Source organism: Chlorocebus sabaeus, chromosome 20 (genome assembly GCF_047675955.1).
Source record: "Chlorocebus sabaeus isolate Y175 chromosome 20, mChlSab1.0.hap1, whole genome shotgun sequence".
NCBI classification, from domain to species: Eukaryota; Metazoa; Chordata; class Mammalia; order Primates; family Cercopithecidae; genus Chlorocebus; species Chlorocebus sabaeus.
The window spans coordinates 69,548,324-69,573,105 of NC_132923.1; the positions used below are offsets into that span (position 1 = coordinate 69,548,324).

General features: G+C 40.8%; 1 protein-coding gene across 3 annotated transcripts in view; it reads right to left on the reverse strand.

Moving 5' to 3' along the window:
- The window catches only part of IL12RB2 (interleukin 12 receptor subunit beta 2), a 97,917-nt gene that overhangs the window by 40,148 nt on the left and 32,987 nt on the right, over nt 1-24,782 (reverse strand). For all 3 annotated transcript variants that reach the window (XM_038001423.2, XM_073007216.1, XM_007978358.3), the window contains exons 8-9: nt 20,361-20,440; nt 8,163-8,382 (exon numbers count right to left, since the gene is read on the reverse strand). In XM_038001423.2, coding sequence (XP_037857351.1) covers nt 8,163-8,382; nt 20,361-20,440 — 300 coding nt within the window. The remainder of the gene's footprint in view (nt 1-8,162; nt 8,383-20,360; nt 20,441-24,782) is intronic.

Consider the following 24,782-nt stretch of genomic DNA (forward strand, 5'->3'; position numbering starts at 1 on the left):
AGTAACTGGAACTACAGGTGTGCACCACCATGCCTAGCTAATTTTTGTATTTTTGTAGAGACGGGGTTTCACGATGTTGGCCAGGCTGGTCTGGAACTCCTGGCTTCAAGTGATCTGCCTGCCTTGGCCTCCCAAAGTGCTGGGATTATGGGCATGAGCCACTGCATCTGGGCTAAGATTTTTATTCTTATTTCAACCTATTTAATAGTTATTACTTAAAATTAAAAAAAAAATTTTGTGCCAATTTTTTAGCTTTTACAATATTTAACGATAAGTTTATTTCACCTATGTTTGAAAGTTTACTTTTACTAGGGGAAAATATTCTTTCCCTCTTATTTTGCTTGGTGTTTTATTTGCATCTTCTCTCTCTCTCTTTTATCCTTATATCTTGTTCCTCTGAATTTATTACTTAAGTTTTCTCTCTTTTTAATTTTTTAAACTTTAATTTCAATTAATTTTTTTTTTTTTGAGATGGAATTTTGCTCTTGTTGCCCAGGCTGGAGTGCAGTGGTACAATCTCGGCTCACTGCTACCTCTGTCTCCTGGCTTCAAGTGATTCTCCTGCCTCAGCCTCCCAAGTAGCTGGGATTACATGCCCCCACCACCATCCCCAGCTAATTTTTGTATTTTTAGTAGAGACAGGGTTTCACCAGGTTGGCCAAGCTGGTCTCGAACTCCTGACCTCAGGTGATCCACCCGCCTTGACCTCCCAAAGTGCTGGGATTACAGGTGTGAGCTGCTGTGCCCAGCCAGTTCTCTCTCATTTTTAAATGATAGTTTAGCTGGAGAAACATTTCTGGATTTAAAGTTCTTTCCTTTCTTCCATTTGAAGATATTATATTATTGTATTTTTGTATGTATTTTATATTTAGACACTGACATATCTAGTGTCCTTTTGATTCTTGTTCCTTAGTAGGTGATTTGCTTTTTTTATCCCTAAATATTGTTATACTTTTTTCTTTGGCTTTAAGGTCCTCACACTTTATGATAAAATGAAAAAAAAATTATGTTGGGTTTAGCACTCTGAGTTCTTTCCACTTGAGATCTTACGTCTTTCTTTCACTCTGTAATATTCTTGATCACTAGTCTTTAAATATTTGTTCCCCTCCATTTTTCCCTCTACTCTGACTCCTTTTAGATGGTTGATATAACATCTATTTCTGCTCCTTCAGTGTTTTAATTGTTCTAATCTTTCAATTGCGTTACGCATTTTTTTACACCTTCTGGAAGAATTTCACCCCTACTCTTCATCTCGCTAATTTAATCTTCAGATCAATCCTCTCTGTTATTCATCCCATCAGCTGAGTTAGTTGTTTCAATAACTAAACTTTTCTTGCATTCTCTTAAATATATTGGAGTTTGTATGCTGGAAAAGATAGATGTAATTGACCACTCAGACAAAAGTAGAATACTATTCTAGCAAAATGTTCAAACCACATTAAGCCCTAATATGAAAAGATGTTTGAAGAATGCAATGCAACTGAAGTTTAAGAGATGGAAACAACTAAATGTGTTTGTTTTCTAAATAGACAAAGTATATTAGAAACTTCAAAGGTTTAAAAAAAAACAACACTTTTGCTAGATTCTATTATTTGTTGCTGTACAATACTGAAATCATTTTCTTTAATGGCCCTTTGAGGTTATTCTAATAAAACGTGCTTTTTATTTTTTTCTTTTCTTTTCTTTTTTTTTGAGACAGAATCTCACTCTGTCACCCAAGCTGGAGTGAAGTGGCATGGTCTCAGCTCACTGCAACCTCCACTTCCCAGTTTCAAGCAATTCCTGTGCCTCAGCTTCCCGAGTAGCTGGGATTACAGGTGTGCGCCATCACACCCAGCTAACTTTTCTTTTTTTTCTTTTTTCTTTTTTTTTTTTTTTTAAGTAGAGACAGGGGTTTTACCATGTTGGCCAGGCTGGTCTTAAATTCCTGGCTTCAAGTGATCTCCCTGTCTCGGCCTCCCAAAGTGCCACAGGCATGAGCCACCACGCTTGGCCTAAAACATGCTGTATTTAAGAGTGAATAAGCAATCTGTTTAATATCCCTTAAAAAAACCCTAAACATTCCATACTGTCTCTGTTTGGGTTTTCTTCATAACTACCTGTTTCTGCTCCATGTTTCGGTATTCTCTCTTATCTTTCTAAGGATGCTTTTCACATTTATTCTAATCTTTTCTACTATCTGTTGCATTAGTTCTATTTTCTATGATACTGCTTTGTTGCCTGTCATTCCCAGGGCTTGTGGTCTTCACATTTGTCTTGATTTTTTCTTTTGGGATCGTGTTTTATTTTCTTTGATTGGTCAACAACCTTGGATTTTCTTTTTTTATGGGGAGAGGAGTCAAAGTACAGCTGTAGCTCATGGTCCTCCACGTATGTTTAGGGTAGGGAGGAGAGGTTTTACAGCTTGGAAAGCTCCAGGTCAGAGACCCTGCAGTGATACAACCTGAGCTCTTTGTTCCCAGGCACCCCTTAAGCATACATGTACCTCCAGAATCAAACTAGTACCTCTGTGGTAGGCACTGCTTTTCATGAGGGAATTGGGCTATTATTCTTGTTTGAAACTGCCAGGCCTATGGGATGGGTGGCAGGAAAAAAATTGCCGAAGGGTCAGCCAGCTCACAGGCACTCTTTGCTCCCAGAGCTCCTTCCCAGTGAAGTTCCAGGGCTTCCTTGACGGTTACTCTGCCACGCTCTCCAGAATTTCCTACCCCATCATAGAAATGCCTGGGCAGCGATCACAACAGGAAGGGAAAGAAATCAAGAGAACAAGTAGAAAGCTCCCTTGGTCCTCCCTGCTTCATCACTATTCCCCACTAGGGGGAACTCAGCTATCCATATCGTATCTCTCTGCAGCAGCTTCAGGGCCAGGTTTAGTGGTAGAGGCTGTAGACAGTGTACTGGCTATCTTGTCAGGAACTGGAATTCCCAGCAATGGTTATTTGATATTTGATATCAAATATCAAATATTGGTATTTGATATCCTGGTTACGCTATGGGCTTTTTGTTTTGTTTCATTTGTTGAGAATAAAATTTACTCATTCAGCAAGTATTTATTGAACACTATGGTTTGTAAGATCCCTTGCCGAGTATTGAGGTAAAAAAGCCAAAAAGCCTTTCTAACCACTGCTTTCTCTGGAATTAGCTAAGCAAATCACCTTGGCATTGCCTAGGGTTCTTCGGTCTCTGAGTCACCACACCTGCCAGGAACCAACCTAGAATTTCCTCTCTCATGATGTTTGCTGGGGCATGTTCTTTCCTTCAAAAGTCTGCTAACAACTCACCTTCTGCCTGTCACCTTTCCTTTAGCCTCAATTGTTCTTCCCATCTCCATTTTCACTTAGAGCTTCTATATGAAGTTATAATGTTCAGAAGGCATTTGGAAAAAGTGCTCACCCAAGGGTGGTCTGGTTTTCCATGAAGCTCTGCCACTATTAGATGTATGATCTTGGTTGTTACTTCACCTCCTAGGGCCCCAGTCTCTGCCATCTCTGTGAGCCTGTGTTTATGACTGTACTGGCTTCTGACTCTTCCTGTAGTTTCAAGAGGTCTTGAGTGGAAGGGCTAGGTCTTTGAAATATTTAATACATTTTACTCGTCGACTGGTAGGTTTAGAACACATTCCTTTTTTTTTTTTTTTTTGAGACAGGGTCTCTCACTCTATTGCCCAGGCTGGAGTACAGTGGCATAATCTTGGCTCACTGCAACCTCCGCCTCCCAGATTCAAACAATTCTCCCGCCTCAGTCTCCTGAGTAGCTGGGACTACAGGCGCATACTACCGCACTTGGCTAGTTTTGTATTTTTTGGTAGAGACGGGGTTTCACTGTGTTGGTCAGGCTGGTTTTGAACTCCTGGCCTCAAGTGATCTACCTGCCTCGGTCTCCCAAAGTCCTGGGATTACAGGTGTGAGCCACTGCGCCTGGCCCTGGCTTTTTTTTTTTTTTTTTTTTTTCAGATAATGTCTTGCTCTGTTGCCCAGGCTGAAGTACAGTGACACAATCATGGCTCATGGCAGCCTCCAACTCCTGGGCCCAAGCATTCCTCCTGCCTCAGCCTCCCAAGTAGCTCAGAAAACAGTCATGTGCCACCATGCCTGGTTAGCATGTAACTTTCATCATAAGCTAACAAAATCACTCTTGTGCCTCTTGATATACAATGCTGTGGCAGGTGCTTTTTACAACAGATTTGTCTCTGGTCTCTCAAAATCAGCATAAATCAGCCTAAATAATGTTGGGGCATTATTTTATCCTTTTCTTGAAGGAAAGATACATATGTAAACGATATGAATGTATATTGAAGGAGGAGAAGGCACAGAGTCATGTTCTACCCCTACAGATCATTCAGGGTATGTGTGAGACAAAGTCCTCAAAGACAGGACCATGCAGTTCTCCAGGTCCTTCTGGGACACAGAACTACTTGTATGAATGGCTCGGGTGTGATCTTAGGAGAGGCAAGAGGCCCTTGAGATACCAGCACTTCTAAGACCCTCTTAACTACAGCTCGGCTCTCAAGAATTGCCTCATGTCCTTCTTTCCCTCCCAACATGATCTCTGCATCAACCCCATTCTTATCATTCTGTGATCAATGGTCCTCTGTCCACTCTCAGAGGATGAAGTGTTCCTCTTCCTCTTTTGGTCACTGGCTCCTCATCATCTCCCATCTCCCCAGGGACTTTATTATTCCCCCACTCTCCTTTGTCTTCAACTTCTTCCTTATCCCTGGTTCTTCTTTTCAAGTCCTATGCCTGCTCAGCTCTCACTTTAAAACAAACCCTCATGCCTGCACACCTACTCTCCCTCGCCTGACTAGCACCACTTTGTCTCTCCATACTTGGTACGCATGTCACCAGCTCTCCTGGCCTCCTCTACAAGCTCATGCTTTGGCTATTCTCTGTTCCTAGAGCCCCCATGCATACCTCTAACCTCATGCTTATTCTACTGTACTGCACTTTACTTGCTTATATGTCTGACCCTCCCCCTTGACTAAATACAAGTTGAGGACCTCAACTGTATCTTTTACCTATGCTGGATTCCAACTGCCTTATATAGTGTATGCTCAAAAATGACTGTTGAATGAATAAAGTAGAAATGAACTCTAACATGATGAATGTGGCATTTGAGAAGTTGTCACCAAATCTAACTAAGGAACCTGGAATGGGACCACAGAATTCATAAGGTTTAAAACCTCAAGACCCATCTGCAGTGAGGTTTGAAGAAGTAAGTTATTCTGATATATTTCATTTTAAAAACAGCAGAATAGAACCACAGAATTCACTTTAAAAATTACATACGCAGTACTTAGCCACTGAAGAACAAATTTTTAAATATAAAAAGCAAAAGGGAAGAAAAATAACTTGTAATTCCAGATGTAGAGATGATCTCTGTTAACATTTCCATCTATATTCAACTAGACTTTTTTTTTTATTTTACCCTTCAAAAAGTACATGCTGATGTAAATGTTTATTTATTTATTTACTTTTGAGACAGAGTCTCACTTTGTCACCCAGGCTGGAGTGCAGTGGCGCGATCACAGTTCACTGCAATCTCAATCTCCTAGCCTCAAGAAATCCTTCCACCTCATCCTCCCAAGTAGTGCAACCACTGGTGTAAGCCACCACAGCTGGCTCTTCTTCTTTTTATTTTTTGTATCTTTTTCCTTTTGTTGGCCAGGCTGGTCTCAAACTTCTGGGCTCAAGCAATCCTCCCACCTTGCCCTCCCAAAGTGCTGGGATTAGAGGTGCGAGTCACTGCACTGGGTGTGAATATATATTTAAAATGGCATCATCTCATATACACTTTTAAAATCTTACTTTTTCACTTCTAATGTGTATCTGTCCATGTCAATAAAAAACATAGCTGCAACATCCCTTTAATGTTGGTGTAGGATTAAGGCAGGTGAGGGTCATGATGAGTTTAACTAGTCCATTCTTTACTATTATACACTTAGGTTGTTTATGGTGTTTCACTATTTCGAACAATTTTTCAGCAAACATCTTTGTGCTTACATTTTTAAGCACTTACCCTATGAAATGCTGAGTATACATTTCTAAGGCTAAAATGTCCTGGTCAAAAGATACAAGTTTACATTTAAAGTTCGTTATGTATTGCCAAGTTGCTCCCCAGTAAGTTGTACCAATTTACACACTCATTAGCATGTACAAGAGTATCTTCCCCACACCCTCACCAACATGGATATGTTCATTCTACTTACTCTTTCTCAGTCTGATTTGGTTTTTCAGGTTTTCTCAAAATTTGTATCTCATTGATTGCTAGTTAGGCTAAACATATTTTCATATCTTTGTTGCTCCCTTTTATACTTATTTTTGAGTTGCCTGTTCATATCCCCTAGTTTTATACTTGAAAAAGTTATATAAATATACACTTAAATATATAGATATATAGAAATCAACCCTCTCTCTGCTAAAAAGATGACATACAGTTTTCTTAAATTGCTATTTGTATTTTAAAACTTTATTTATGGTATCTTTTAAAAAATCTATTTTACTATGCATAAAGTTGAAGTGTTTTTTTCTATAGTTAATTTTTTTTTTTTTCCTTCAAGCTTCCTGCCTTAGGTGTCTTCCCCACATGAGACAGAGATTACCAGTTGCCTACAAACACCTTCTCCTCATCTTTTTAGCATGGGAACATTACTGCCTTAATATATTTTTGAGCCTCCTTTGCATCTGGGTGTGACCAGGTGACCAGTGGGCTGATGAATGCAAGTGTTGTTGTGAGCCCTGGGGTAAAGCTCCTTAAAAGTAAGGGCTGAGCCCTTCTTTTCTGTTTCTGCTGTCTAGAAGGAAATAGCTAGAGCCTTGGCAGCCATCTTGGACCACTTCCATCATGAGGATGAAAGTCAAACTCGGCAGAGGGAACAGAAAGAAGGAGCCTAGAGTCCTGATGGCATCATGAGGCTGTCACACCAGCCCTAGGCTGTCTACCTTTGGACTTCTCTTTTTTTGAGAGGATAAATAAGTTCCTATAGTCAGGCCTTTGGTAAGAACAACCCTAATCCCAAGATAAATTCCTAACTCATACACCAACCCAAGGTTATATGTATATAATATACATATACTGTTTACATGTATATATACGTTAATACTTACCTGTATTTTCGTCTAAGTATTGTATCTAATACTTTATTTCTATGTGTAAAGATGTATGACTGAAAAGATATATAACCAAGATTTAACAGTATATATTAAATAATAGCATTTTGGTAGACTTTTTCAAAATGAAGATTGCTAAACCCACTGGTAGATAAAATTATTAAACTGAATTTTAGGAGAGGATCTAATTACAGAGTTTTACTCTATTAGGCATTTTTTGAAGTTAGGCCAATGAACTTGACATGGAATTCTTTTATAATACAGATCTTGAGAAATAGGATTAATATCAATTTCCTTGCCTAATTGTGAGCTTTTATCCTGAGAAGTTAATTTTCAGAGGATATGACTATAAAATGTGAGACTCTACATCTAGTCGGGAATTTTCTGATAAAGGTAATTGGATACATATCTAAACTTGTGCAATAAAGGGCTATGGTAAAACAAAATTTTACTATGGTTTCATTAGAGTCAGAATTTCAATATTATTGGTTGTATTTATTTATCTGTTTTTGATGAAAGGGGTCTCACTGTGAGGCTCAGACTGGTGTGGAACTCCTGGGCTTAAGCAATCCTCCCACCTCATACTCCTAAGTAGCTGGGACCATAGGTACATACCACCATCCTCAGCTTTGGTTTTAAAATCGGTTTTGACTGTAGGTGTAAAATGTTTTCTTAAACTTAACACATATTACTCCTGCTTCTATAAAAGCTAGTTAGATGTTGGTGTTCAATTTAATGTAACTAGTATTTCCTTAACTACAATGTATTAAATATCTGCTATGTATTAATATTTAGTTTCAAAATGACCAATGAGACAGGCAATATAATTCCTATTTTAGAGAGGAGGACATTGAAGCTCAGAGGTGTTCATTCACTTGTTCGAGGCTACTCATAGGCTGACTGGAAAAAAAAAAAAAAGCTTCTGAAAGCTGTTGACTCCAAAGCCTGAACTCCTGGCTACTCATTTTAGGCCCTGGGTTAGGCCTGCAGGAGATAAGAGATGAGTAAGACACAGTTTTCCACAGGCAATGTTAAAGAAAAATTAGAACTTACCTGCCTCACACAGGTTCATTATATTAATACGAGTGGGCAGAGAACTGCCTTTTGAATTTGCTGCAGACACAGCCACAACCCAATTTCCGGTTCTAGAAATGACTGTGGTCCAGGAGGTGTGTCCTGTGATGTTCTGTGTCATAACTTTCCCTCCTGTCAGCTCCTGCAAGGTCACCTGATAGTGGAGAATTTTTCCTCTTGCCTCTGAGACACTCAGATTCTGCAACAAGACACATTTATTCACTGTTTACTCCCAGACAAGATCACTGAGGCTCTGTGCCTGGACCTCATGGGTACAGATGTACCAGGCAGCTACAGCTGAGTGACCTTTTTATTCATATCATCTCATGTTCCCCGCTACACACTTTTATGCAACACCCACCTTCCCCTCCCTGCCATTTAGTAAATAAAAAATCAGTTAACGTTTTTAAAAGATAATTCTTAAGAACACATTTTCTTTTTTGCTTTAAAATGAAACTTACTAATAGCAGACAACTTGGTCACATCCAATAGAACAAGTGTAGAATCTGGATTTGAAGATCCAGAAGATCTGGATTTGAGTTCCAGCTCTACTGTTTACACAGCCCAAGGGCAAGGCACTCAGCCTCCCTGAGTCTCCATTTCTAAATCTGTAAATATCACACACATATAACCTTTTCTACAGAAAGTGCACTGCTGCTCAAGACATCAAACAGAAGATTTTCAAGAGCTAAACTAGTAAAATCTTCATTTAGTGAATTGAATTAGCCATCTGTGCTAGGAAACTAAGACACTGTTCATAAACGTGTGACTAACAACATTTGGAACTGCAAAAATTCCAATTGAGATAATTTGGGAGCAATCCCAGAAAGTAAGCAGAGAACTAATTATTTGTATTATAACCCTGTTTTGACAAGGACCATGGGAAACAGAAGCATAGAATACGGAGAGTTGTCAAGTCTAGCACTGGCGGTGCCCATCCATGCCTAATACAAGTAGAGGAAGGCTTGCTCCCCAGATTCAAGTGCTACAGTTTTCTTTGCAAGGCTGTCCCTTCCATGAGTGGGGGGCCTCCAGCTGCCTTTGCTGAAAGACACACTGTAGTCAGCAAATGCCCCTTGCTTGGGTTCCTGCTCACCAAGCACTCTTCTGATAATGTGGTTTCCTTTGTCGTTTATCTGTCAGGAAAGGCTGGGCTAACATGAACATCTGGTTCACTTATAATTTGTATTTTTCACTTTAAGTGAATAAATTGGCCTTCTGATTATAATTTGGCTTCTGAAACAATTAGCATACTGGGAGAGAATGTTCCAACCTGCTGACTCAAGCCTTCTGGTTGGCCCCACAGCTGCATTTCTTGCTGAAATTAGTCCATGAGCATCTAGTTTTTATATTTCCATTTCTGGAAGCTTGGTTAATGCAGGCCCATTCTGGTGACCCTTCTGGATCCAAAAGGTCCAAAACTAGATCTTAAACCATGGTCAGTGTACCAGATGGATGTCATGTTGCTGTGGGCCCTTTTGTGTGGACATTCTGCTTTCCCTAAAATCAGCATTTCAAACATCTGTCGCTGCTGATTTCATAGTCCTGTTGTATGGATTAGAATAAGCAAATGCTTTTTAGAGTAGGATGTTCTAAACTATTATTATTAAATTTGCCCTTTGTCAGAGGAGAAAAACAATAAGTAAAGCAGACACTGGCCAGGGAAGACCATCCCCTCAGCTATCTCTCACTCCATCCTTCCCTATCTGTCTCTTCTGCAAGTCCGGAGAGAGGACTATTACCTCCATTCACACCCCAAGTTTTCCAACCCTAAGGTACTTCCCAAGAGTTAACTGAGCTCACAGAACTCTTCTTTTTGGTCAGGGACCCAAGAAGCTTCAGTCCCATGCTAACGTTGCAAACCAGTCTTATTATCTTCCTCCCACTGTCCTTCATAGACATCCCAGAAATCTCATTTAATATAATAGTAAAGTGCTGAAGGAAGGGGTGAAATGTTTTCTTGGATCCAATGACTATGCATAGTGACTGCTGTGAAAATCTAGCTGATCACAGCAGTCTAGTAAATAGGGGTGTGGCTCTGACGGATCATGAAGATTTCCAGAGGGCATGGACCCAGACTCTTACATTTTCCCCTTCACATCCCGTATTTTAGAGTTGAAAGTATCAACGAAAAGGTGGGAGTGGGATGGAAGTAGTTGGACAAGTAAATATGGTATCTCATGGGTTAGGCTGATACAAGATGTCAAACTCAATTTTTGGAATAAAGATTATCCTTTCTTAGGTAATTTGTCTCCTTAATCAAAATGAAAAACAAGCCTAACTGGTCCAACAGGGTCCATGGAACAAAAAACTTCAATGAGCTAGTAGGAAAACAGATATTTAGCCACTTAGTCTCCTGAAGCAACTGAAAACAGTATAATCAGTTCAGGGTTTTTTTTTTTGTTTTTTTTTTTTGGGCAACATAAAGTTTACAAATGGTGTATGTAGTCCATCACTCCTGGATTATGCCTTGCCCTGATGGAAGGAAATATCAAGGAACCACCAAACTGGAAGTGAATCTACAGATTAACAATTAATTCAAGGATTCATTTTATAAGTGGGAAAACAGGGGCCCAGGGACATGAAGTGACTTGCTTAAGGCCATTCAATGCCATTCAATGGACAGACGAAGAAGGTAGGCGCAGAATCCAGAGCTCTCGACTTCTAGGCCAGTGTTCCCTCTGTTATGACGTGCTGCTCTCTATTTAGACAAGCCTGAGACAATGAACTGGTAGGAGTGGGCAGCCGCGTTTCATAGTTGAAATCCCCAGCTACCCTTCCAGGCCAAAATTGCAAAGCAACTTCTCTAATTGTGATGTTTGATACATTCTGACATGCAGCACGAACAGGCAGCATGAGTTCATCAGTTTGGGGAGGGTGGAGACCGAGAATCCCTTTTTTCCCAGAGTTAGCAGGTTCTGAGTCACAGGAGACAAGCTGTGAGCTCAGAAGGACTGCAGACTAGAGGAGCCCGCCGACTCTTCCCAGATCAACTTATTTGTATGCTGGTGCTGCTGGTTTGGGTGAATGATAAAGGAAAGACCAACATTCATTGGGCTATACCATGAGCCAGGAGCTTTATGTCTAATGTCCCATTTAGTCCTTGTAACTCTCCATTCTGATTCTGAGGATGTTGAAGCTTGGGGAAGTTAAGGAACTGTTTCAAATAGCCCCACAGAAGAGTAATGTGAGATTTTTGAGTGCCCTCTGGTGGATGTGAGAGCGGTGTGCAGTATCCAGAACGTGTCTGGCATCCCTGGGAGTGTCTCCAAGACCTGCCACCTCTCGTACCTTCTCTGGCAGTGCTGAGAATGGTCTCAGGCTAGTGTTCCTACTGTCATTGTCACCTTCTCCTATTGGTAAGAGTATGCTATAAAGGAACCACAGTCCCATTGCCTCTCTCCTTCAGTTTTCTTTCTGCTCTGTCATGTGGGAAATGATTTAAATTTATTATGGAAAGCCTTTCTGACTTGGCTTTGTCTGAGAACTGAAGAGTGAACAGCTCTCTCAGTAAACCTACTATAAGCGTTCTGCTGCCTGAAAAAGCTTTCAGCATTAAAAACATGGTAAATGTAATCCATGACAGGACAAAATCTGACACATTTCAGAATGCAATGCGTCTGTTTTTATTTTAATTAAAGATCTATTGGAGGAGGGGTGTCTCCATGAATTGGTAAATCATTTCTTCTTAAGATTTAAAAAACTTACTGAACTTCTCATAAAGTAATGCTCTACTTCTGAACTTCCCCTGATGCAAATAATAAAGAAAAAAATCTGTTAGCGCTTAGCCTATATCAAAGAAGAGGGCCTATAATCTAGACCATAGAAAGCTGGGCGAATCTGAACACTATTAATCACAGCTTTTCTTTCTTTTGATTCTGGCTTTGGAATACTGCTGACTTTGATTTTTTTCTTATTAGAGCAGATCTTTGCTTTCTTGCTCTACCACATAGCAGCTGTATGACCTTGGGCAAATTATTTTCCCTCTTTGAGCCTCAGTGCCCTTATTTATAAAATAAGGATACTGTCATGTGCAGTGTACGCTTATTGGAGCATTCAATGAGTTAAGGGAGGTAAACTGTTTTAAAGAGTGCTTGGCACATGTTAAGATTCTTGGCGACTTCCCTTCTCTCAGTTACTCTAAAGTAATAGAAAAATATCATGATTGGCACTTTTGCTAACATACTTACATGACTCTTCTACCAGTCCCTGAAGAGCTAGGTCATCTTGACTCTTGGCTTACTCTTCAGTTCTATATGGAAGTCTCACCAATGCCATTCAGTTGGTTACAAAATACACATAATTTGTAAGTTTTTGTGGGCATCTTGATTTTAAAACTCATGACTGCCTTCTGCAACCCCAGTCCAAATGAAGAAGTGATTCAAAAGACAACCCTTGGCCGTGCGCGGTGGCTCACACCTGTAATCCCAGCACTTTGGGAGGCCGAGGTGGGTAAATCACTTGAAGTCAGGAGTTCAAGACTAGCTCACCCACCATGGTAAAACCTTGTTTCTACTAAAAATACAAAAAATAGCTGAGCATAATGGTGCATACCTATAATCACAGTCACTCGAGAGGCTGAGGTGGGAGAATTGCTTGAACCCAGGAGGCAGAGGTTGCTGTGAGCTAATATCGCACCATTGCACTCCAACCTGGGTGACAGAGTAAGAACCTGTCTCAAAAAAAGAAAAAAAAAAAAAGACAACTTTCACCTGGACACTTAAAAAACACTCCATTGAAATTGTCTATCTAAGGATCTATTTTCCCACTAGCACCCTCAATGTCATGCACAATGTTTGCCTCATAACAATAACTTAACACTTTTCACAACAATTTCATTAATCTTCACAATAACTTCACATGATCTGCACTTTACTCATGAGTAAAATAAGGAACAGAGAGTTTAAGCACTTTGCCCAAGAACACCCAGCCAATAAGTAGTGAAGCTGGAACTCAAACCCAGGTGACACAGCTCTACCAAGAGGTGAACTCTTAACTGCTGGACCATGCTAGCCCTTCCTAGATACTCCCCCGTGTTCTGCTATACTGAACTGACTTAACTGATAGTCCGACCTCTTGGTGGTGATCCTGGCATAATGATTTCTATCTTGTTTGGCAGCTAGAAAAACAGAAAAATAAGAGAAACTTTCATGAAAGCAAAACTTTAAAATGCCCTTCCCATCTCTTCTTTCTATCTTCTGTTCATTGTTGGCTACCTACTCTCTTATTTTTTGCACTGGCCACATTCTGCTATCCAATCAAAATTCCCTACTTTCAGCTGGCATAACATGTTTGACTAGTAAGCAAGGAAAAACAGCCCTTTCTTTCCAAAAATATCTTTGGAAATGCTGTGCCCCCAGGATTGGGAAGGGGGAGATAGAGTTGAATATTGCAACAAAACAATCTAAATTTTACCATCTGCTGCTTTTGTATTTAAATATTGATTCTGAGATTGGATAGCTCCTATAATTATTTAAATGCCCCAAGCTCCTGGTAGCCAATCCTCACTAGGGATTTACAATAGACCTTTGTCCTACATCAATATGAATCAGGTCCCAAATAATACTTTCCACTTTTAACAAGGCTTTTTCATATTAGGAGGCCAAAGAATTCATCACTTCAGTGCAATTTGATATAGGTTGGAATATTCTGCATATGAGAGAGAAATACAAGGAGAAAGAGACAAAGCGAATGTACTAATAAGCTGTTCCTTGCACAACAGTGTCTCTAAGGCTGTGCCATAAATTGGTATACGGGGCTTGCTGATCTTCGCTTTCTTTCCATATTCTGTGGTTTGAGGGTAGCTGTTTGTCAAAATGAATTACCTCGTATAACAAATAAAAAACACTGAATATTTTCCCCACTTTTGGAACCAAGAGTGTTCTTTCTTTTCTTTTCTCTTTTTGAAATGGAGTCTCACACTGTCGTCCAGGCTGGAGTGCAGTGGCATGATCTCGGCTCACTGCAACTCTGCTTCCCGGGTTCAAGGGATTCTCCTGCCTCTCAGCCTCTTGAGTAGCTGGAATTATAACTGTATGCCACCATGCCTGGCTAATATTTTTGTATTTTTAGTAGAGACAGGGTTTGGCTGGTCTCAAACTCCTGAGCTCAGGTGATTCTCCCACCTCGGCCTCCCAAAGTGCTGAGATTACAGGCATGAGCCACCATGCCTGGCCTGAGTTTTCTTAACTCTCTCTGTATTGCTCTCAAAACACAGGAGCTGTGCTGTTGAATATGGGAGGGAGCCCCTAGCTGTAGCAAGTCATGGAGCCCTTGAAACATGGCTAGTCCGAGCCAAGATGTGCTACTGTCTGGAGAGTGGAGTCTTAACCAATGTGCCCATACTGGCACTTAGTAGACACACCAGTTTTTGAAGACTTGGTGGGATAAAAAGGTTATAAAATATCTAAATAATTTAAAAAACTGAGTACATGGTGAAATGACAATGTTCTGGATCTACTGGATTAGATAAAATGTATTATTAGGCCGAGAGCTGTTGCTCATGCCTGTAATCCCAGCACTTGGGGAGGCTGAGGAGGGAGGATCACTTGAGGTCAGGAGTTTGAGACCAGTCTGGTCAACATGACAAAATCTCATCTCTACTAAAAATATAAAAATTAGCCAGGCGTGGTGGCACACACCTGTAATCCGAGCTACCTGGGAGGCTGAGGCACGAGAATCACTTGAACTTAGGGGGTAGAGGTTGCAGTGAGCCAAGATCACGCCACTGCACTCCAGCCTGAGCGACAGAGGGAGACTCTATCTCAAAAAAAAAAAAAAAAAAAAAAAAATTATTAAAATTAATTTCACCTGTTTCTTTTTACGTTTTAAACTTTGGCTACATAAAATTTTTTAAATCGTGCATGTGGCTCACATTTGTGGCTCACTGATATTTCCATGGAACAGTGTTTCACTAAAGTAATCCTTTCCATGCCAAATCCATAGAGGCGTCCCTCTCTGATTGCTCACCACTCCCCACTCCCCGGCTCACTAGGCGAGCTCACCATCATCCCTCCAGCTGAACCTGGAACTGCTCCCTAACACCCAAGTGTCCTCAGCATCCTGCTCCTACTCCTGTCCTCTTGCTGGACTCTGAGCTCCAGTACATGAGGACTGGATTTGTCTTGTTCACTTTCATATCCCAGCTATGCAGTACAGTGTCTAATACTAAAGAGGAGCTTTCATATATTTCTTTGAGCGAAAGAATGAGCTTAACATGAGTATTTCTCTTCCAGACTCACGGCCTTCAAACAAATTTCAAAAGTTTGTTTTGAAACAAGATATCAAGATAACAAGAGGACGCTAAAGAAATTAAGAGAGGAAATTAGAAAGGCTAATGTGGCTTTACCTGGTTCTCATATCTTTTTCATATATATATGAAAGGTGGTTTTCTTCTAAAAATATACATGCTGTTTTAACTAGAAAAGAAGTATATGGGAATCATGGATTGAGATAATTAAGGAAAGGATACAATGTAAAACAGTACAGAAGGAGAAGAGAAAGAAGTTTGAGGGAGAGGATTGCTAAAAGCCCCTTTTTGTAAAGGGGCCTAATCCAACCCTGGGGCTGTTTGTAATCAAGCAACATTTTTTACCTTTATTGCATTTATGGTTTTAACAATACCCAGGTGTTTTTGTTTCATTTCATAGATTAGGCTGTACTTTTTGGCTTCAACATTGAAAGTATTTTTCCTCTCAAAAATAGCTATGGGCCAGGTGTGGTGGCTCACGCCTGTAGTCCCAGCATTTTGGGAGGTTGAGGTGGGCAGATTACTTGAACCCAGGAGTTCATGACCAGCCTGGGCAACACGGTGAAACCCTGTCTCTGTGACAAAAATTAGCTGGGCGCGGTGATGCACGCCTGTAGTCTCAGCTACTTGGGAGGCTGAGGTGGGAGGATCACTTGAGCACAGGAGGTGAAGGCTGTAGTGAGCTGAGATTGTGCCACCGCACTTCAGCCTGGGGGAGAGAATGAGACTCTGTCTCAAAAAAAAAAAAAAAAAAAAAAAAAAAAAAAGCTATGATTTTAAAAAGTAGTACAAGATATTCTTGAGGAAATGGCACTTTCGGGAGAAACTAAGGCATGGGCAAAGAAGTGACACACCATAACAAAGCAAAGGTCTGCTTCAGCAGCCTCCTCACACACTGACACATACTCCCATTCATACACACACACTCACACACCTACACATTCACACCCCACTCACATATGCCCACACTCCCACACCTTCCACACACTCACACACATCCTTACACTCACATGCATTCACACCCACACTCACACACATACTCCCACGCCAACCCCCAGGGGCTGCACCCGACCAGCACGGAGTTGTTCTCCTCTAATGTAAACATCCTACAAAAGTGAAAGGTCATCTCACATTTCCTCATATGCAAGAGAAATGTGCTCTCACTTTATTCACAGACAAATGGGGTTTTACTTGGGGCTTCCTTTGATGCCAATGCATGAAATTTCCTTCTTTGCAGTGGTGGGTGTTTCTTGCATTTGGTTTCCCAGAGTTGCTCAAAGGGAAAAAAAAAAAAAAAAAAAGAACCACCACACACGCCCTTGCTCCCTTTCCCCAGTGAGGTATGACTTGGGCCCTGTCACAAAGCGATCTGGCTGCAGAGTTTTCCTTCTAGCCTGACACTTAGATGACTCCCTTGTACCATGGTATTCCCTTGAATTCCCAAGCCTGCCTGAGAGTGGCATGAGGAATCCCTGTTAGAGGCTGGGATAAGAGTGAACTCAAATCACCTGAAATCCCCTCACTGGACATCACCTCTTGAAACCTCAGTTTCCATGTTTTAAACTGTGGGGTGAGACTATATGACAGTTAAATCCCTTTGGCTCTAGAGGTCTATAACTCTGTGGTTCTGTGGTCCTAAGCAGGGCTGCTCAGTAACTCTGGCCAGTGTTTCCATTCCCACCCCTAGTTGAGTCGCCTGTGCGGGGCCATTAAAGAAGCCCAGGTTTGACAGTAAAGGACTTAACCTGTGACAGTTTAGGACTGGATCCAACTTTCCTTGGGGAGCCTCTTAGACTAGAGAGTCACTGAAGGTTTTGAGGTTGGCTTGTGATGACCACCATCTGACATGAAGTTATAGAAGCTTCTAGTGCTTACCTTTTTGCCCTTTCTTTTTTCTCTCTCTTTCTCTCTTTCTTTCTTTCTTTCTTTCTTTCTTTCTTTCTTTCTTTCTTTCTTTCTTTCTTTCTTTCTTTCTTTCTTTCTTTCTTTCTTTCTTTCTTTCTTTCTTTCTTTCTTTCTTTCTTTCTTTCTTTCTTTCTTTCTTTCTTTCCCTTCTTTCTTCTTTCTTTCTTCTTTCTCTCTTTCCTTCCTCCTTCCCTTCCTCCCTCCCTCCCTCCCTCCCTCCCTTCCTTCCTTCCTTCCTTCCTTCCTTCCTTCCTTCCTTCCTTCCTTCCTTCCTTCCTTCCTTCCTTCCCTCCTTCCTTCCTTCCTTTCTTCCTTCCTTCCTTCCTTCTTTGTCTTGCTCTGTCACCCAGGCTGGAGTACTGTGGCATGATCTCAGCTCACTGCAACCTCTGCCTCCCGGGTTCAAGGGATTCTCCTGCTTCATTCTCCGAAGTAGCTGAGATTACAGGTGGTCATCACCACGCCCAGCTAATTTTTTTGTATTTTGGTAGAAACAGGGTTTCACCATGTTGGCCAGGATGGTCTCGAACTCCTGGACTTAAGTGATCTGCCCACCCTGACCTCCCAAAGTGCTGGGATTATGGGTATGAGCCACTGCGCCTGGCCGTTTTTGGTTTCTTATTATAAGCCAGTAACAACTCCAAGCATCCTTCTTGGGCCCACAGTTCTGTCTACACAAAAGGAAACATTTTCTAAACAATAAGAGATGTTCAACCATGGCATGGGCAGACTACAAAGTGAGATTCTTCCTGTCCCAGAATGTCCCCACTGAGACATCTGCCTGTCCTGGCAGGAGTAGGAACCATGTTTATAATGAAAGTAAGGCTGAACTAGAAGAGCTTTGAAGTCCCTCCAAATTCTAAGACCTCATTACAGAACCTAAACCTTGTGAAGATAGAAATAAAATCAAGGCAGCAGAGAAGAAATCGCATACTCACATTTACCAAGCATCACTCGTGGCCAGCCTATACTTATTTTGACTTCACTCTGGTGCTGTTTTCAGAGAACCATGATGATGTCCACTATAAACTCTGTTACAGTGAGAAGCACGCAGGCATGGAGCTTTCACCATTAGGATAAACATGCATCATGCAGCACCGTTGAATTTTACACTAGTGGCCCTCATGATTTTTACATTTGTGTCCTCTCATTTGCTGATCCCCACAATGGTCTTGTCAGCTTTGCAGATACTGGTATCATTACCCTCATTCTACTGAGAGAAACCCTTGAGTTGAGAGGCATGGAATAGATTAACACGTAGCATTATCTTTCCAGATCACTGTTGAGGACATTTTTGGAGGAGAAACCTTTACATGAGAGGAGGAATTTTGGTTTTAACTAGTCACTTCCTCATGAAAAGGAAATAAATTGGGCTGGGTTCTTCTCTAATATTCACAAATTATGACTGTTCTAAATGTCCTGCTTTGAGAATTGTCTTGCTATTAAAAGTAGATTCATTTCAAAATAAATTTTGAGCTGCAGTGTTGGTTTCAAAGTGAAGAGCTTGATCATGATTCACCAGGCTATTTATAGTAGTCTCCTCTTATACCAGACATTTTATGTATGTATGAGAGAGACCGGGAGGAGAAAGAAGAAGAAATAACTCATTTCTTAAAGCCGAAGAAGAGTACAGTGATCAAAACCCATCATGTGAGCCCCATCAGAGGACTTTATAATTGTTATTCTTATTCTTCTGGTTTTGTGCTCATTCAGATTCATAATTCCAAAACTTCCTATCCTTAATTGGAAGAGCTGTAGTGAAGAGGATGTGAGTTCTGAGAAATAAAGAGTGCGGTTCACCTGGAAACCTCTTATGAGTATGCCAATCAGTAGCTCAATTCGAATCGCACAGCATTTCCCTTCAACTAAGATGAGTCACGATGCAGCAGTTCTGGATAAGGTTTCAGTCTCGGGTCTGCGCTTAGTAGCTGGGTGACTTTGGGCAAGAACTTCCTCTCTTTCGTCTCTCTGATACTCATTTTTTCATTCATTCATTCATTTGTTTTCTCATTTACTGGTAAGTGGGTATACCAGTACTTACCTCAGGGGGTTTTTGTCAGGATTAAATAAAATGGCAATGCCAGCTTTCAGTGTTTTGTGAAACTTTCACATTCTATGATAATGTCAGGCTTCACTGTTTTCTGGAAAGTTATCTAATTTACTACTGTTTTACTACCATTCCTGAGGAAGGGCTGCTTTCTATTCCTGTTTGTATGATTTTCTTTTTTTTTTGAAATGGAGTCTTGCTCGGTCACCCAGGCTCGAGTGCAGTGACATGATCTTGGCTCACTGCAACCCCTGCCTCCCAGGTTCAAGGGATTCTTATGCCTCAGCCTCCCCAGTAACTGGGATTACAAGTGCATGCCACCATGCCCGGCTAATTTTTATATTTTCAGTAGAGACGGGGTTTCGCCATGCTGGCCAGACTGGTCTCTAACCGCTGACCTCAAGTGACCTGCCTGCCTTGGCCTCCCAAAGTGCTGGGACTACAGGCGTGAGCCAGTGCACCTGGCCTGTTTGTATTATTTTCTACCACTATTACTATTCCTAAAGTAGGGCAGCTTTCTTTCCTCCTTCTCCCTCTTCAGTGACCTAAAAAACATTATTAAATATCCACATCCACAGCTTTTTCATCTTTTGTTTCCCAAAGAGAGAATCAGTGAAGTGACATGGTCACTGCTGGACATATTTATGTAGGGGAGACGGGGGTGGGCAGAAAGGCGACAACAGTCAGAAGAGATGACGCAGTTGGGGTCAGAGGGTGGAAATGCCAGGGATGGAAAGAGACCTTGATCTCATAGGAAGCAGATTGAAATGATGTGACTGTGTGGAAGAAGGAACTCAGCTCTCACCCCTATCCACCAAAGGCACATGACACGATGATGTGTCATGAATATGTCTGAGAAAATGAGCTCTAGCAAAGTCATTGAAGCCTCATATAAAAGCCACTATGCAAATAGGTCTTTTTCTGCCTTGAAACTAATATTACTCCCTTGAGTTTTAAGTTGACACTTAAAACTTACCTTCCAGAAAAGAGAAATCTGTTGTCTACTGTAGTCAATGTGTCGTTTCATGTACCAGACATCTAACATCCCAGTAGGCTCTGTTTGAAAGGAGAAAAAAAGACGTATTTTCATGTATTTACTCAGTAGAAAAGCTTTGAAAGTTAGCTGGTCATTCAGCAAACGATTCTGGAAGAGTAGAATTAGAGGATAACTGCAATTATTTGTGTGTGTCCCAGTATTTTTTTTTTTCTTAACAATGAACATATGTATCTTTGGCCAAAAAGTTAGAAAAACAAGGTTACCTTAAAAACAAATTTAAAAAAAAATGGTGAGTAATTTGTTTCTTAACTTACTCTTTTTTTTTTTTTTTTTAGACAGGATCTCACTCTGTTGCCCAGGCTGGAATGCAGTGGCACAATCTCGGCTCACTGCAACCTCCACCTCCTAGGCTCAAGCAATCTTCCTGCCTCAGCCTCTTGCATAGTTGGGATTACAGATGGCGCCACCAGGCCTGGCTAATTTCTGTATTTTTTGTACAGACAGGATTTCATCATTTTGCCTAGGCTAGTCTCGAACTCCTAAGCTCAAGCAATCCACCCACCTTGGCCTCCCAAAGTGCTAGGATTACATAGGCAGGAGCCACCGCACCCAGCCTTAACTTACTCTTAAAACGTGTTATTAAAATAACCCAAGGAAAGTACACGTGGCTTTAGCACCATAAGACAGAGCAAAAAAATAAAAATAAAAATAAAGTTTATGTGGTTCTTTTTTTTTTTTTTTTTACTAGAATGCAGAAAGAATTCTCAACAGAGAAGATATAACTCATATAGAAAAACACTTTTTGGTTTGTAAAAATACACTAATATAAATGACAAACCTTGTGTTCCTCTCCATTCCTAGACTTATCATGTTATAGTATAATTATTTGGTTTGTGATCATTAGACAATGATCTACTTAAAGGGAAGTCATATCTCATTTAATATGCCACATACCCAGCACAGCACTTAGAATATAATAGGCTCCTAATAATTGTTAAATAATGAATGAACAAATCACGTGATATTATTTAATGCCAAACCTCAGGCTGAACTGATTAAATAAATAACCACCAATCTGTAAGACAATGGTCAAATATGGCCCAACTTAATTTCAACCAAACACATTGCAAAGAGACTAAATAATCAACTCCTGTGTGTATGTGTGAGTGTGAGTGTGTGTGTGCATGAGTTCATGCTCACATGAGTGAGTAAAGTCATTTTGTTTTCCCTACCATCAAGTCACTTAGATTTGTTTTGATTTACAGCCAGGAGTGGAACCAATAGAAACAACAACTCCTGAAAACAGGCTTCAGCTGCACCAAGCTAATTTCCTCAACAGTGAAACTTAGAGTGTATTTGAGGGGAGGCTGCACTGGGGTTTTTTCTAGGTTAGAAAGTTCCATCTAACCAGACGGAAATTTCCAGAAAATTAAGTCCCACCACCTGGATAACAGGAGAGAAGAGAAGAGCAAAAGAGAAAGGCAACATAAGTACCCGCACATAGAGGGCAGGTGCTGTGTGGGTCCATCCACAGCTCCATCTCCAGTCCTCCTCAAACCCATGATGCAGCTTCAGTGCAGTAGTCAGCGTGAGCTTCAGAGCCAGGTCTGCAGGGTAAGCCCAGCTCTGTGACTTTGAACAAATGCTAACCACATCCTTTGGCTAGCTCCCTCATCTGTCAGGTGAGGGTGATAATTCCACACATCACACGGGGCAGAGTGGGAATTTCAGTGGAGCGTGCTGACACGTGGTGAGTGCTCAGCAAGAGTAGCTCTTGTTTCTCGCATTTGAAAACGGAAGTGCTGAAAGGTTAAGGAACTTGCTTAAGGTCCCAGAACTAATCATCAGAGATGCCAGGCTTTGAACACAAATCTGTTTTATCCCAAAGCCCATAGCCTTGGCTCTGCACTGTGCAGGTGCCCGGCTCTGAGAAAGCTGATGGTTTCTCTGTGGTACTTCCATCCCTCATCAGGTGGGCCTTCTTTTTCTTCTATCCTCTTCCTTTGTCACTTCCTTTTCCTGTCTCTCTTGCTCTACTTTCTTTTTTGTTTTTGTTTTTTCTAAACATTCACTTCTTTTCTTTCCTCTCCTTTCCAGTAGTGGTAGTATTTACCTTTGCAGTGAGGACTTAGAGGTAAGAAATGCTTATGTAAAACATTTTGAAAATGCTCTTAATTCTCCAGGAATATGAAGAGTGGCCCAGGAATCAAACCTGGGACTTCTATCTGCTAGCTTAGATGCAAAAAGAAAAAAAGCACAGGCAACAAAGGAAAGGGGATGTGACATTCACTAACCACCTACTGTCAGGTGGTGTCTGGACACTTTATATACATCATCTCATTTAACCCTCACACAATGCAAGGTTGCATATGATTACACCTGCTTTATAGTTGAGGACAAGGAGGCTGGCAAAAGTGAAATGATTTACAAAAGACTTGGGTCTGGTAAATGGCAAAGCTGAAGACTGAAGCCAGGTCTCACTTTCCCTGAATACTCTGCTTTTCCCATTACAGTTCACTACATTGACCAAGATCTGAATACTCCACAAACTAGATAATCTGGATATTTGCAGAATCAGGGTTTGGAAACCTGGGTGTGCTCAGTGTCAAAGCCAGTTGACTTGTACCGCAGCAGTACATGTCTTCAGTTAATTACATATTGGTAAGAAATCTAAAGGTGACACTGACTCATTAAAAATCCACAACCTAACAGATTATTACAGAGCTAAGAATCAAATTCTAGAATTACACTCTTTTCACAAGGTAAATTGCAAGTAAACTGAAACATTAATGTTGCCCACCTGCAATGTATACCTCCATAGGAGAGAAATCATTAGTTGAATCTGCATGAGTCTCAAAGTGTAACATTTCATGACCAGGGGTGTAAATCATGCTGCTTAAAGCAACACAAGGGCTAATAGTGAGGAGAATCTTTGACATTCAACTGTCACAGAATCACTGAATGTTCTAACCTCAATGTTATCTAGCAAAATACAGATAAAACTATTACAGGCACATGAGAAAAAAAAAAGACAAAGGCCAATATGTTCAAGTGATTTCAAAAGAAATGGGTACAAATGACTAAACATACAAATATGAGAAATGGAAGTCAGATGAAACTACTTTGTCTGTAAAGGAAAAAACTGTAGGGTTAAAGTGGAAGAAGTCACCAATATGAAAAAGAGATGATCTTGCCTCAGACTTCACCGAGCAAAAGGAAGAAATCAGATGGAAATTCCCTCCTTTTTGCACCATGAAAACGTTCAAACTCCCCCAATCAATTCCCTAACACAGCACTGCTACTGACGTCCTAGTGGATGAATCATCCCCACTTCCATCACTGTCCAACTCCTTAGCTAGAGTTCCGGACCCCACTCCCTCTTGCTTTATCAAAGACATCTCTCCAGCCATTATCCCCACCTTCCCTGTGTCGTTAATTTCTCCTTCTCTGCTGGACCCTTTTCACCCCCTTGCAAATACACTGTATTATCTCAGATCCTAAAAACAAAAGCAACAAAGGATTGTTTGATGTCTCTGCTCTTCTTCATATAACTTCTTGAAAAGAGTTCTGAATTGTCATTCCTTCCTACCAAGATAGGTGTTGAGCTTAGAGGAGAACAAGTGAAGGAGAGAAGGGTTTAGGGACTGTTACTGAATCTCAAACATAACACTTTCCTGTTAGTGAAAGTGTCTGATATAAATCTCTTTAGAGAGAAAATAATCATTCATTCTCAAGTCTCAGGCAAAAAGACACAAATATGATGCTTTCAAGTATAGCTAGCTTAGGGATCAGCAAACTATGGCCCATGGGGCCAAATCTGGCCCTCTGCCTGTTTTAATACATCCTGTAAGCAAATGGTTTTGATAATGGTTGAAATCAAAAGAAGAATCCTTTTTAGTGCCATGTGAAGATTACACAAAATTCCAATTTCAGCATACATAAATAAAGTTTATTTGGAACACAGCCATGCCTGTTTGTTTAGGTATTGTCAGTGGCTGCTTGCATGTGACAACAGCACATTTAGTAATTGTGACAGATCGTATGATCCGCAAAGCTGAAAATATTTACTGTCTGAATCTGTAGAGAAAATTGCCAATCCTCCACGCTTGACTGTTATCAAATGTTTGCTATTTAAAATAGCCTCTTGTATTTCATTGTTCACACCTATCTTATCTTGGCAATATTTTAAAATTACAAATGAGTGCATGAATTTCCTAGCTTCTCAATGTGGGAAGAGGTGGCTGGAGCTGGTAACTCTTCATTTTCTCCCCCATTCAGGGATTATTCACGCCTCACCCCTGCTGTCATCATGATGGGAAAAGGTTTCTCCTTTACCACTCTGCTCCCCGCCCCAAGTATGAATGAATATGCAATGCTTCTTTTGTTGGCTGTAAGAGAGTT